This window comes from Microtus ochrogaster, chromosome 7, assembly GCF_000317375.1.
Source record: "Microtus ochrogaster isolate Prairie Vole_2 chromosome 7, MicOch1.0, whole genome shotgun sequence".
Classification (NCBI taxonomy): Eukaryota; Metazoa; Chordata; class Mammalia; order Rodentia; family Cricetidae; genus Microtus; species Microtus ochrogaster.
Window position 1 is genome coordinate 12,587,943 of NC_022014.1, and position 13,884 is coordinate 12,601,826.

The window sequence follows — 13,884 nt, forward strand, 5'->3', positions numbered from 1 at the left end:
CTCTTGTAGACCAGGCTGGCCTCGAACTCCCAGAGATCCGCCTGCCTCTGCCTCCCGAGTGCTGGGATTAAAGGCGTGGGCCACCACCACCCGGCGTAACTCTGATTTTAAACAGGTAGCTTTCCCATCCACCCAGCCTGGCAGAGCTGCTCAGCACAACAAGGTGGCTGTCATTTGACACAGTCTAACCCTTTGGGGCTCTGTCAAGAAGAGCCATCAGCACAGGCATGGAGGTTCTCAGTGCCAGAGAGCTCCCTGGTAACTGCAGGGCCTGCGCTCCTGTCTGCCTAGTTTGCCCACTTCCTGGAGTCAAGAGAGAGACTAGGCTTCCTGTAAGAGGAGTCTGAGGCCAGAGTGTTGTCTTCTTACCTTTGAAGCACCAGGGCCTCTGTCCCCGCTGTATCTCAAGGCCTTGTGGGTTGTTCTGTGATGTCTCCGTCTCAGCCTAGCAGCTGACCTCAGCATTCTCTTTCTCTGCAGTGCCAGATCCGCTTTGGAGGGAGAAAGGAGATCGCTTCGGACTCTGACAGCAGGTGAGGTCTTACTTTTTGTTATCCTCATTGTCTTCTCCTCTCTCTCTCTCTCTCTCTCTCTCTCTCTCTTTGATTTTTTGAGACAGGTTTCTCTGTAGCTTTGGAGCCTGTCCTGGAACTAGCTCTTGTAAACCAGGCTGGCCTCGAACTCACAGAGATCTGCCTGCATCTGCCTCCCGAGTGCCAGGATTAAAGGCATGTGCCACCATCACCTGGCTCAAATTTTTTTTTTTGGTTTATGTATTATAGTATGTGTGAGTGCAAGTGCTCATATGCCACAATACATGTATGTAGGTTAGCAACTTTTGGGTGTTGGTTCTCTCCTTCCATCTTAGAATCTGGGGTCGAACTCAGGTTGGACAGGCTTCGGTGGCAATGCTTTTACCTGCTGAACCCTCTCTCCTGAACCCCTAGTACTGTTAGGGGCTTTAGCTCTGCCAGTAGTGAGTTTACAGACATGTGCACCATGCTCAGAAAACAGGTGATTTTCAAAAACCACTTTACCGTTCATGAAAAGGTGCCAAGAACAGAGGCTGCTGTGTCTGCCTCTGTGACAGACAGTTGGTTCTACAGTGCGTGTGTAGCCACTGCTTATCAACATGCTTCTAAGTTCCTCTCTTCTCCTTTAGGAATCTGCTCTATTTGAACTACCTTGCTACACAAAGTTATTCCAATAATGATTTACAGTTGTGAAAACTCAGAAGCCTAAATAGGAAATAGGTGATTGCCTGATGGTGAGGGTGCACGCCTTAAAACAAGGGGACAGAGGCAGGTGGATCTCTGAGTTCAAGGCCAGTTTAGGCAATTTAGCCCCTGTCACAAAGAGAGAGATATAATAGAGAGGGGAAAAGATGCAAAAAGACCTGGATATATAGATAGCTTGGCGTTAGAGCATTTACCTACTATATATGAAACCCTGTGTACAATCCCAGCAACACAAACATAGCAAAGAAGCAAAAAATGATATTATATAGGATTTCCTTTAAGCAGGAAATGCATGTGTATGTAGCAATATAAAAATTATGTATGTAGGGCCCATGAGATGCCCTGCCACCACACCTGATGACCCATCCTCAGGAACCACATGGTCCTGCAAGTTGTCCCCTGACTGTCACACATCTGCCATGGCATTTGTGTACATATAGACACACAGACACATACATGTACATAATAAAATATAATATTAGCGTTATGGATTAAGGTTCTCATTTTGGGATTTAGGGTCTTTCTCCATCAGAAGTGCTGGAAAGCTTGTAAATTCATGATGGTGATGTCAGTTCCACCCTAGGTCTAAGTGTCAAAGTGCTGTGAGCAGACGAGTGTGTTAGCTTGGACAGCCCTTGTTTGGCCAGATCTGTGCCTCCTCTTGCCTCAGTCTCCCAGTGCTGGGATCACAGGTGTGCACACCATGCCCAATTGAGAATTTGCATTTTCAGTAAATTTCATCCTCAAAAGAATAACAGGAAATCTGAGTGTGGTGGTCCCTGCCTATAATTCCAGCATGTGGGAAGTGGAGGCAGGAGGATTATCAATTTAAGGTTATTTTGTCTAGATAGCAATTATATCAAGACCCTGTCTCAAAAAACAAATAAGAGTAAAGAGAACAGCTATAAACTGGCAAGTCTTATGATGGAGGAAGGTCATTGGTTAATTAAATAAAGAAGCTGCTTGCCCTGATAGGTTAAAACAGGAGGGAGGAGTAAAGAGAGCAGAATGCTGGGCGGAAGAGGAAGTGAGGTCAGACTCGACAGTTCTCTCGGGGGCAGACGCCTCAGAGAGACACGAGATGCTCCACTCTTGCGGGCAGAGGCGAGAGCTCTGCTCTCTGAGGCACATGCGATGAAGCTCCGACCCAGGATGGAGGTAGGCTAGAATCTCCCTGGTAAGCCACCTTGTGGGCTACAGCAGATTATTAGAGATGGGCTAGTCCAGGTGCGAGAGTTAGCCTAGAAGAGGCTAGATAGAAATGGCCAAGCAGTGATTAAATGAATACAGTGTCCGTGTAATTATTTCGGGTAAAGCTAGCCGTGCGGGTGGCCGGGTGCCGGGGATGCAGCCCCGCGGACCCTATTACTACAGTCTTATAAATGCAGATCTTCTGTCCAGGAGTTGTTTCTGTTCCTGAATTGGGATGCAGAGTTAATTAAGAAGTACTCACCCTAGCCTGACCAGCATGACTTTGTGTAGTGTGTGTGTACAGTGTCTGTGCATGTGTGTGCACTGTGCGTGTGTGCATGTGGATGTATGTGCAGTAATGAGCACATGTGTGCAGTGTGTGTCTGTGTATATGTGTGTGTATGTGTGCATGTGCGTGTTTCTGTGCAGTGTGTGTGCATGTGGATGTATGTGCAGTGATGAGCACATGTGTGCAGTGTGTGTCTGTGTAATGTGTGTGTATATGTGTGTGTATGTGTGCAGTGTGTATGCATGTGTGTGTTTCTGTGCAGTATGTGTCCATGTACATGCATGTGTAGTAATGAGCACATGTGTGTCTGTGTAATGTATGTATATGTGTGCAGTGTGTGTGCATGTGCGTGCTTCTCTGCAGTGCACGTGTGCACACAGTGTGTATAGTGTGCACACACTCAGGTCTGTGTGCAGTGTGTGTGTAGTATATGTGTGTTCACTTTCCTTCATCATTGTGCTGTTCATTTCCTGAGAGATATCTGTCCTCCATAGTACAATTTATACTTGGTCTGAATAATAAAAACCCTGAGTCAGATATTAGGGGGTGAAAGCTGAAAGATCAGAGAAGCAGAGCAACCAGCTCCTAGTTCTCACCCCACAAAATCATCAGAATGAATGGGGTATCCTGTCTCTAGGAATCCTCAGACTGAATGCCTTCTCTGCGAAACTTCAGACTGGATCCTGAGCTTCTGTCTCCTCCTGCCGTATATTCTCTCTGCCCAGCCATATCATTTCCCTTCTCCACTGCTTGTTTCTCTTTCTCTTTTAGACTGATTCAATTTCATGTAGCCTAGGTGGCCTCGAACTCACAAAGATCTGTCTGCCTCTGTCTCCCGAGTGTTGGGATTAAATGTGACCGCTACCTGGTCTCTATGGCTAACTAGTGTGGCTAGCTCCACACTTTGATCTTCAGGCAAGCTTTATTTGTTAGAGCACAAACAAAATATCACCACATAATGTCAGATGAATGTGTTCCTACATAACAGCTGCACCTTTTCTTAGGTAAGATCTTAATGTTCGTGCTGGCAAGATGTCTCTGGCTGTGGCACCTTATGACCTGAATTTGATCCCAGATACCCAGAGGTGAAAGAAGAGAACAAACTCTCTCTATTGTCCTCTGACTTTGACATGCTTGCTATGATTTGTATGCCCACCTACACACACACACACACACACACACACACACACACACACACACACACACACACACACAACGTAAAAACGCTGTTGAATAGTAGATTTTAAAAAGTTAGTTCCTGGCTGGAGAAATGGCTCAGCAAGTTAGAGCATTTACTGTTTTTGCAGAGGACCCAAGTTTGAGTCTCAACATCTATGTCAGGTGACTCACAACTGCTTATCACTTCAGTACCAGGGGATCTTATGTACTCTCCTGGCCTCTGTGGGTACCACGCATAAAGGTATGTACACACAGACATACACATACACTTAAAAAAAAAAAGAAGAAAAAGTTGATTCCGGCTGCTCTGGCTGTTGGCTGTGGCTAGGTATTGGTAGTATTAGTCATCAATGACTATTGCTTGGTGCTGTGTTGACATTGCATCTTTAGGGCAGCCATAAACTAGTAACATTGTGCCTTTTCTAGAGAGGCTAATGATGGTGCCCAGATAGTGTGTTTGTCAACATTTTGGTTCCTGTGATAGGCTTTCCAAGAGAAGTAAAAAGAGGAAACACGGTGACTCATGGCTTTGGAGGTAATAGTCCCCAGTCACTGTGTCTGGTGCATGATGGTGCAAGCTGCTCGTCCTGCATCTGGGAAGCAGAAAGGGCTCCTGAGAAGGGACAATGCCCCAGTGACCATTATTCTCCAACTAGGTCTTGTTGCCTAAGGTTTCTTGAGTTCTGGCATCATTGCAAGCTTGCCCAGCTGCAGGAGCCCCCTTCCCCTCCAGAGGGAATGTTGGCTGCCATGGGGAGACAGGAGTCTTGCAGCTACTCCCTGGTCTGCATTTGGCCTGCCTACTGTCTTGAGCTCTACTTCACACAGTGTAGCCTCCCCTTTTCTCCCCTGGTAGCTATTTGGATGACTAGCCAGGTCCTCAACATGCCTGCCTGCACTAGATGAGCATTCTCTCTCTGGCACTCCTTCCTAAGCTCTCTCTACTTCCAGACACGCCAGTTCCCTCAGCCTTCTCTCAGAACACTTGACTTTGTCCACTTCCTTTTGCCCATCACCCCCTCCTGGCAGCTTCAAGGTCTATAGCTAATGAAACGATCTGAGGCTTCAGAACAGCAGGAGGTCACCTGTGACCATGGACTCAGCCACCCGTCTGCAGTCTGGGACCTGGCGAGGGGAATGCTGCTATGCAGCTCTCTCCTCTTGGTTTGCTCTGGGACTCCAGCCCATGGGACTGTGCATGACCAGGATGGGTCTTCCCTCTAGACTACTTTTCCATGGTGATTCTAAATCTAGTCACGTTGACACTGAGGATTAGTTACTCACCAGGAGTGGTATAGCCTGGAGTAGTAAGCTCTGGGATCCCCTGGATACTTCCCGAGGAAGTAGGCACTCAGGGTCCAGTTAGGAGTAAGGTCTTCTTTTTCCGCTTGGGCACTAGCCTGGCTTACCTCAGCCTTAGCAATTCATGGGCCTTGTTCACTGTGAAGAGTACCCATCATGGAGGAATGCTCATTTCACACCACGTCAGGGGAACCCTTTCCCTTTGGGAATTATTGGCTGGGTTGGCCTCTGCTTTCTGAGTGCCAGATTAAAAGTGTGTGCCACTGCTACCTGGTTGCATTTTCCCATTTTAAATGCCTCTGTATTCGTCATGTGACTTTTATCTTTAGTGTGTCTCATGCTTCCCACCAGCCTCTCTTTAGTCAAAGGTGTTAACTGGATGCCATATTCTTATTGGCCTTGGAAAAAACTTCTGGGTTTGGTTAATTGGATCTGACACTTCCCCCACATAGGTTTTTAATTTTTATTTTTTACTTTACATTGATGATAGAACCAGGAGTCTCACACTTGCTATACAGGTATTCTACTACAGGGGTAAGCCACCAGCCCTGTGTCTTTTTGTTTACTAACCAGATTAGAAAAAATATTTTGTACATATGATACCGGGAATGTAATCCAAGAGCTTACATGTGTTATGTAGGTGTTCTACATCCTCAGCCCAGGGTGGCCTTGTCTGACTGTGTAACCCAGGCTAATCTTGAACAGGTGGCCTCTTACCTCCTTCTCCCTGTGCTAGCAAAACAAGCATGTACTAGCATACTCAGCTATGAGTTGATTCCTTCCTGGAAAAAGAGTATTTTTAGCAGATGTAGAACTCTTGGATATTTAAGAAATCTGAGCACATTTTCATATCTAATTTAAATAAACATTTGTCTAGGGTGTAAATGATGGTTGCTGAGAAGGAGCACAGTGGACGCATGCAAACCTCATTCTTCTAGACTCCACATGTTCATTTGGTGACGATGAGAGGCAGCTAGCATGCAGCATGCTCTCTGGAGTCTACATACCTTCAGGCCTACCGTGGGCACAAGTTACTGCAACTGGGTGTGTAATTTTGGGCTGCACTTGTCTCTCCAAGCCTCTCCTGTGATAGACACACCAGAGGATGTGGACTAGGGTGGTGCTTATCTATAGTGGCATTTGCTGGGCACACTTAGGAAGAACTTAATGGATTCAACGTTTTTGCTCTGTAGACCGGCTCACCTCGAACTCACAGAGATCCACTTGCCTCTGCCTCCTGAGTGCTGGGATTAAAGGTGTGTGCCACCATGCCCAGCCTACATTTTTGCTTTATGCCGGGGCACACCTGCATTTTTGGGTAGTTAATTAAGATTCAGAGGACTCTGGGTATCCTGCTGCTGAGGGGGTGTTGGAGGGCACTGTCCCGTGTTTGAGACGCCATATGAGAGGACGGTTGTCTTCAGAACACTGAGTTGAGTTTGGACATGTAAATTGTGGTGACAGTCACAGTGACCTATAATTAGATGGTACAGAGGTGAATAAATGGGTGGGTGGAGAGGCTACAGGTTGTGCTTGGGCAGAGGTAACATTCAATATGAAGGTACGAGGAAAGGGTAAAGTGGATGGACGTATGAACTTGTATGTTGTACATACCTCTCTGCTGTCCTGGAAAAGTGTGCTGGTGGATTTTCTGTCAATTTCCACAAGGTAGGGTTATCTAGGAAGAGGGAACCTCAGTTGAGAGCCAAGTCTGTGGGATATTTCCTTGATTGGTGACTAATGGAGGAGGGCCAGCCCAAGTGGTCAGTGCCATCCCTGGACAGGTGGTGCCGGGTTATGTTGACAGAGGTTTCTGACTCCCTGGTCCTGTAGCCATTCAGTCCTAAAGAAACACACAGAGATCTACATTAATTATAAACTGGTTGGCCTATTTGCTCAGGCTTCTTATTAACTAATTCTTACATCTTAAATTGGCCCATTATTCTGGTCTATGTTAGCTACATGGCTTGGTACCTTTTCCAGTGAGGCATTCTCATCTTCCTTGGCGGCTAGGTGACAACTGCAGACTGGCTCTTTCCTCTTCCCAGAATTCTCCCATTCTGGTTGTCCTGCCTCTACTTCCTGCCTGGTTGCCCTGCCTATACTTCCTGCCTGGGCACTAGCCAATCAGTGTTTTATTAAAATACAAGTGGCAGGATAAAAGACCATTGTCCCACAACAGGGTTACATAAAGAAGCAAACTGAGGGGCTGGAGTGATGGCTCAGTGGTTAAGAGCATTGTCTGCTCTTACAAAGGTCCTGAGTTCAATTCCCGGCAACCACATGGTGGCTCACAACCATCTGTAATGAGGTCTGGTGCCCTCTTCTGGCCTGTAGACATACACACAGACAGAATATTGTATACATAATAAATAAATAAATAAATAAATAAATACCAAGCTGAGCAAGCCACGGGGGCATATCAGTAAGCATCATTGAGGTATTTGAGCGATGTTATGGAAATCTAAGTCAGTGTAGTGGAAATTTCATAAAGTATATGAAAGCAAGCAATCTTAATGAAGTGTTCTAATAATGGGGGATATGGAGTCCCAACTGGCCATCTCTTGTTACCAAATGAGTCTTCAAGTATAGTTACTGCATTGCATTCAGTTGAGTTGTTGGCCAAGAGAGTCCCATGGAAATCCCTAGACGACCAAGGCTGTTGCTAAAACAGTGAGTTGTTCGTCACAAACTGACAATGGAGCCCCATTGCCTAGGCCAACACCCACACAGTTATTCCACATGGAGAATCCGAGCTGATGCCTGCATGGAGGCTTCACTCCTGCATCTAGTCTCTTCAGTGTGGGAAAGAGAGACAGAAACAGCAGCACAGTCACAAACCTCTGTACCTACAATCTGTCCTGCATTCATGACACTGCCCAGGGCAGTGCTGGCGCAGGACTTGAGTAGCCAACCAGTGTCTGATTTGTTCTAATGCTCCACTCCACAGGGAGAACCCATTCACCAAGAGCTGTGAACTAGATAGCCCAGAAACCTACAGTAAAACCAAATACTACTTGTCTTTAAAAAAAAGTATAGCCGGGTGCACACCTTTAATCCCAGCACTCGGGAGGCAGAGGCAGCCAGATCTCTGTGAGTTCAAGGCCAGCCTGGTCTATAAGAGCTAGTTCCAGGACAGGCTCCAAAGCTACAGAGAAACCCTGTTTCGAAAAACAAAACAAAAATCAATAAAATGACTCTCTCTCTCGTGTGCACGTGCATGCTCGTGTGTGTGTGTGTGTGTGTGTGTGTGTGTGTGTGTGTGTGTGTGACATGGTTTTTCTGGTTAGCCCTGACTGTTGACAGAGGTTTTTGTCCCACCTGGTCCTGCAATCATTCAGTCCCAAAGAGACACACAGAGGTCTATATTAATTATAAACTGGTTGGCCTATTAGCTCAGGCTTTTTATCAACTCTTATAACTCATATTAGCCCATAATTCTTATCTCTGTTAGCCACATGGCTTGGTACCTTTTATCAGTGAGGCATCCTTATCTTGCTTCCTCTGCATCTGGATGACGACTGTAGACTGACCCTTTTCTCTTCCCAGAATTTTCCTGTTCTTGTCACCCCACCTCTACTTTCTGCCTGGCTACTGGCCAATCAGTGCCTTATTAAAGCAATACAACTGATAAATCTTTACAGGATACAAGATCATCATTGTCCCACAGAACCTGGAAATACCTCTGTAGACCAGATTGATCTCAAACTCATAGACATCCCCCTGTCTCTGCCTCCTGGGTGCTGGGATTAAAGGTGTGTTCCATTACCACCCAGCTAATAAAATGACTTCTAATGATGTTCAGCTGTATTCGGACCAGTGCGTTATTCTGTCATCATCAAAGAAGTTTCCCCTTGAAGCAGACAGAGACCACAGGCAGGCATGTGGAAAGAGAGTCCTTAGAACACATACCTCTAAATGGAGGTCTCCATCAAATCCCTGTCAGAGCTCAGAGAACTCTAAGGAAGAGGAGCAGAAAGAGTCTAAGAGCCAGAGTGGCTGGAGGACACCAGGAGAACTAGTCACGCTTAATCAGCCGAGCAAGGTGCACATGAACTCACAGAGACTGAACTGCAAGCATGGGGCCTACATGGGTCTGTACCAGGTTTTCTGCATATATTTTATAGCTTTTGGCATAGTATTTTTATGTAACTCCTGAGTGTGGGAATGAGTGGGTCCTGTGCTCTTGGGTTTTCTTCCTTCTGTTGGGATGCCTTGTCCAGCTGCAATGTGATGGTTTTTGCGTCATCGTATTATATTTTATTTTGTCATGTTGGTTGTTGTCTTGGAAGACAGCTCTTGTGAGGGACAAAGAGGAAGTGGTGGTGAAGAATAGGTGAAGGGAGTTGTAACTGGAGTTAGTGTATGGGAACATAATGTGACAAAGTGAGCACTGCTGCGTTTTCTGCAGCTGCCTGCAATTCCCGTCACCATGCTTCCCTCCATACTGTACTGTAAGTCCAGCCCTTTCTCCCTTATCATAGCGTCAGAAAAGAGACTAAGACAGGAACGACGCAAGTTCTTTTAGTAACCGTATTATTTATTATTTGGTAACTTATTGCAAAGAGCATCTTACAGTCTGGACTTGCTTTGGACTCCCTGTGTAGCTAAGGATGACCTTCCTGCCTTTACCTCCTGAGGCTGTGATTACAGGCCTACACCATCATGCAGTTTAGGTGGTGCTGAAGATGGAACCCAGGGCTTTGAGCATACTTGACAAGCATTCTGCAACTGAGCCATATCCCCACCCCACCTTCTATATTTGTTCAGAGTTTTCCTGGAGGTGGAATTCCAAAAGTACTGTCTCTTCTGGTCATGCTGTAAAGCTGTTGGGAAGGACATTACAAAAACTAATGTGGTAGCTGAGGATCAGCTCAGTCTGTGAAGTGCTTGCTGTACAAGCATGGGGACCGGAGTTCTGGTCGTCAGCACCAGCGCACAAAGCTGGGCATAGTAGCGCATGCCTGTGATCCCAGTTATGGGAGACACATTGCAGGACCCTTGGAGTCTGCCTGCCAGCTAACCTAGCAGAACCGTGAGTTCCAGTTTTAGTGGAAGAGCCTGTCTCAAATGCAAGGAGGATAGTTCCCAGAGAATGACAACCAAGGTTGACCTCGGGCCTCTAGATGCACATAAACCGCTTCACACAGACACACACAGAGCACACATACATATATAAAATATACATGCACATACATATACACCCAGATACACAAGCACACACTTCTACATACACACATATATGAGCACATACAGGCACAAACACACAGGTGCATTTTTTCAACTTAGAGTCTCTTCCAAATGACTCTTATCTTGTGTCAAGTTGGCATGAAAGTAGCCAGCATATCCATTTTTCTTTACTTAAAATAGTAACTCTTGGGCTATCAAGATGGCCCAGCAGGTACAGGCTCTTGCTACCATGCCTCATGATCCAAGTTTGATCCTTGGGACCCACATGGTGGAAGGGGAGAACCAAATCGCACAAGTTGTCTTCTGACTTCTGCATGTGTGCTGTGTCATGTGTGGGTATGCATGTACACAAAGTAATTAAACTGCAATAAAATAACTTTTGAAGTTTTTTGCAGTATTTTATTTGTTTTATAAGCATTTTTTGCATATTTATTTTCTGTATGGACATGTGGAGGTTAGCAGACAATTTTGGGGAGTTTGTTCTCTCCTCCATTTGAATCCTTAGAACTGAACTCAAGTTGTCAAGCTTGGGTGCAGGTCCTTTTCCCACTGAGCCATGAACTGGCCTGAAACATGCTACTCTCCATCTGTATATTTGCTTGTTTTAATTTAACATTTTAAAGTAAAGCTTAAAAAACATTATTTTCAAGCTGAGCATGATAGCTCATATCTATAATCTTAGCAGTCAAGAGGCTGGGGAGGAGGTTGCTGAGACTTGAAGCTGGCCTTCATTACATAGTGAGTTTGAAGTCAGCCTGGACTACCTAGAAAGAGCCTGTTCTCCCAACCCCTCTTTTTTATAACTGTTCTAGAGCTCTTCATGTAGACCAGGCTGCCTTTGAACTCAGAGAAATCTGCCTGCCTCTACCTCCTGAGCACTGGGATTAAAGGTGTGTGCTGCCACAACTGGTATAAGAGCCTTAAAAAATAAAACAGGGCTGGAGAAATGGCTCGGTGGTTAAGAGCACTTGTTCTTGCAGAGGATCTGGTTTCAGTTCCTGACACCCACATGGTGCTGCACAACCATCTAATTCCAATTCCAGGCGATCTGATGCTCCTCTGCTGACATCTGTGGCACCAGGCACCAGCATGGTGCAATCATACATGCTGGCAAAACTTCTGTACACATAAAAATAAGAGATCTAAAAAAATTAAAACAAAATGCTCAAGCTCCCTACATGTTTTAGTTATTCCCCCTCATTTCTGCCTTCAAACAAAGCTTGTTCAATCTTTATGATTGAGTAGTGGTATTCTGGCCTTTGTCAGTGCTTCAGAGAAGGAGTGAATACAGGAAAATGTGAAGGCAAGAGCCCAGCTAGTCATTGTTTCGCTGGGTGGTTCTACTCAGAGCTGGAGTGCAGTGCCCGGCACTGTGAGGCGTGGACTTAGTCTCAGCCCCTACTGTCTTTTCACTGCCCACCTGCCCAATGCTCAGCTGCTCCTGTGCATGTTTTCAGGGCTGAACAGATACACTGTCATTTGTTTAGCTGCTTCCTTTAGTGCTAAGCATTTAGAACTATCTTTCCAGTAGTGTAAATAACACCATTTTTATTATTCAATCTTTATCTCATATAGATTGTAGTCTAGTGTGTGTTTGTGTGTGTTTGCTAATGAAGTTCATGGGCAAAGGGTGTGAACCTCTCACAGACTTAATTCATACATGTAGGACATGACCCTTTTCTAATGGTCATCATGTCCTGCCTTGGTTTGAGCAAGGGTAACAGACAGACTTCATCTTACCTTTATGTTAGCCAGTGCTTTCATTGGTTGATTTTAGGGATGCTATTGACTCTGTCCCAGTTAACATTGGAGCTTTACAAACAGGGTCAGTCTTGTTCAGTTTTGAGGTTGCATTTGGTTTTCTCAAAAGGGTCTCTGTGTGGGGCTGAGATGTCAGTCTGTGGTAGAGTTTTTGCCTAGCATGCTTGAGGTCCTAGGTTTAATTCTTAGAACCATCACCAACACCTCCTCCTCCATCACTTCCTCCACCACCTCCATTGCTTCTACCTTCACTGCCTCCTCCTCCACCACCTCCTCTACCTCCTCCACCTCCACCCCCAGAAGCTAGGAATGGTGGCTGATATCTGTAACTTCTGCAGTTGGGAGTTGAGGCAGAGAAAATGCCATGAGTTTGAAGCTAACAAAGTGAGTTCCAATCCAACACAGATAGCAGAATGAGTCTTTGTCTCAAGAAAAACCAAACTCTCTCCCACAAGCCCTCAAGGGCTGGGGATGCAGCCTAGAAATGGAGCGTTTGCCCCCATTATTCCGTCGTCAGACGTTTCCGGAGTATCTGCAGTATGCTGCCTTTGTTGTTGTTATTGTCATTTGCTAATTGACACATGCCAGGGCCATTTGGAAAGAGGAAACCTCAGCTGAGAAATAGCCTCCCTCAACTTGGCCTGGAGGCAGGTCTACGGGACATTTTATTAATATGATTAATAACCAGTGTGAGTGGACCAAGCCCACTGTGCGTGCCACCTCTGGGCATGTGTATCTGGGTTCTCTAAGAAAAACAGACTGAGAAAACCAGTAAGCGGCATTCTTCCTTTGCCTCTGCTTCCTTTCGTGATGAAGTAAACTCCTCCCCAGATTGCTTTTGGTCATGGTAGTCAGTACAGAAATGGAGAGGTAAGGAAGGACACTGCAAAGAAGCCTTTATTTTATTTATTTAATTTTTATTTTTATATGTTTTGAGACAGGTTTTTCTGTGTAGTCCTGGCTGTCCTGGAACTCTCTATATAGACCAGGCTGGCCTTGAACTTGAATCTGCATGCCTATGCCTCCCGAGTGCTGGATTTGAAGGGCTGTGTCGCCATGCCCAGGTTTATTTCTTTGAGACAGAGTCTCATGTAGCCCATGCTGGTTTCAGCTGGATATGTAGTTGAAGCTGACCTTGAGTTTCTGATCCTCCATGGCACATACTGTGACACAAACCACCTTTCCTGGTTTTGTGTGGTGGATTGAGCTCAGCTTTGTGCATGTTAAATAGTACTCCATTTAGCCGTTCATTCTGTGAACAGCTGTTTGCCTGCAAACCTGGGTGGTGTTACTGAATGTTGCTTTTTTAAAAAAACTAAGAACCTGTTATTAAGAGCCTCGCTCATTAATACATCCCAACTCATTAACTTGGAATGTAAGTTGGATATGATACAATGCCATTGAGGCAGTCAGCCTTTCACAGTGAACTTAAAGAACTTTTGGCAGAGGGAATTCTGGGAAATACAGATTCAGCTAAGAAAAACACATGGACGAAAGCAGGTGCTTCTTTGATCTTGTAGGAATTAGCACCGTACAAGCAAGGGCAGGAAACAGTGGAAACCTTCCCTGACCTGGCCATGCAGGGAGCCTCTCTGTGTGCCCACACCTTAAAGGATAAACTCTTATGTGTGCCCACACCCCTAAAAGGTAGCCTCCTGTATGTGCCCACACCCCTAAAGGGTAGCCTCCTGTATGTGCCCATACCCCTAAAGGGTAGCCTCCTGTATGTGCCCA

The 13,884-nt window shown here is 45.7% G+C and overlaps 1 protein-coding gene across 1 annotated transcript in view; it reads left to right on the forward strand.

The window, feature by feature from the left end:
* The window catches only part of Snx29 (sorting nexin 29), a 442,208-nt gene that overhangs the window by 18,563 nt on the left and 409,761 nt on the right, over positions 1-13,884 (forward strand). The window contains exon 3 of the mRNA XM_013347415.2: positions 481-533. Coding sequence (XP_013202869.1) covers positions 481-533 — 53 coding nt within the window. The remainder of the gene's footprint in view (positions 1-480; positions 534-13,884) is intronic.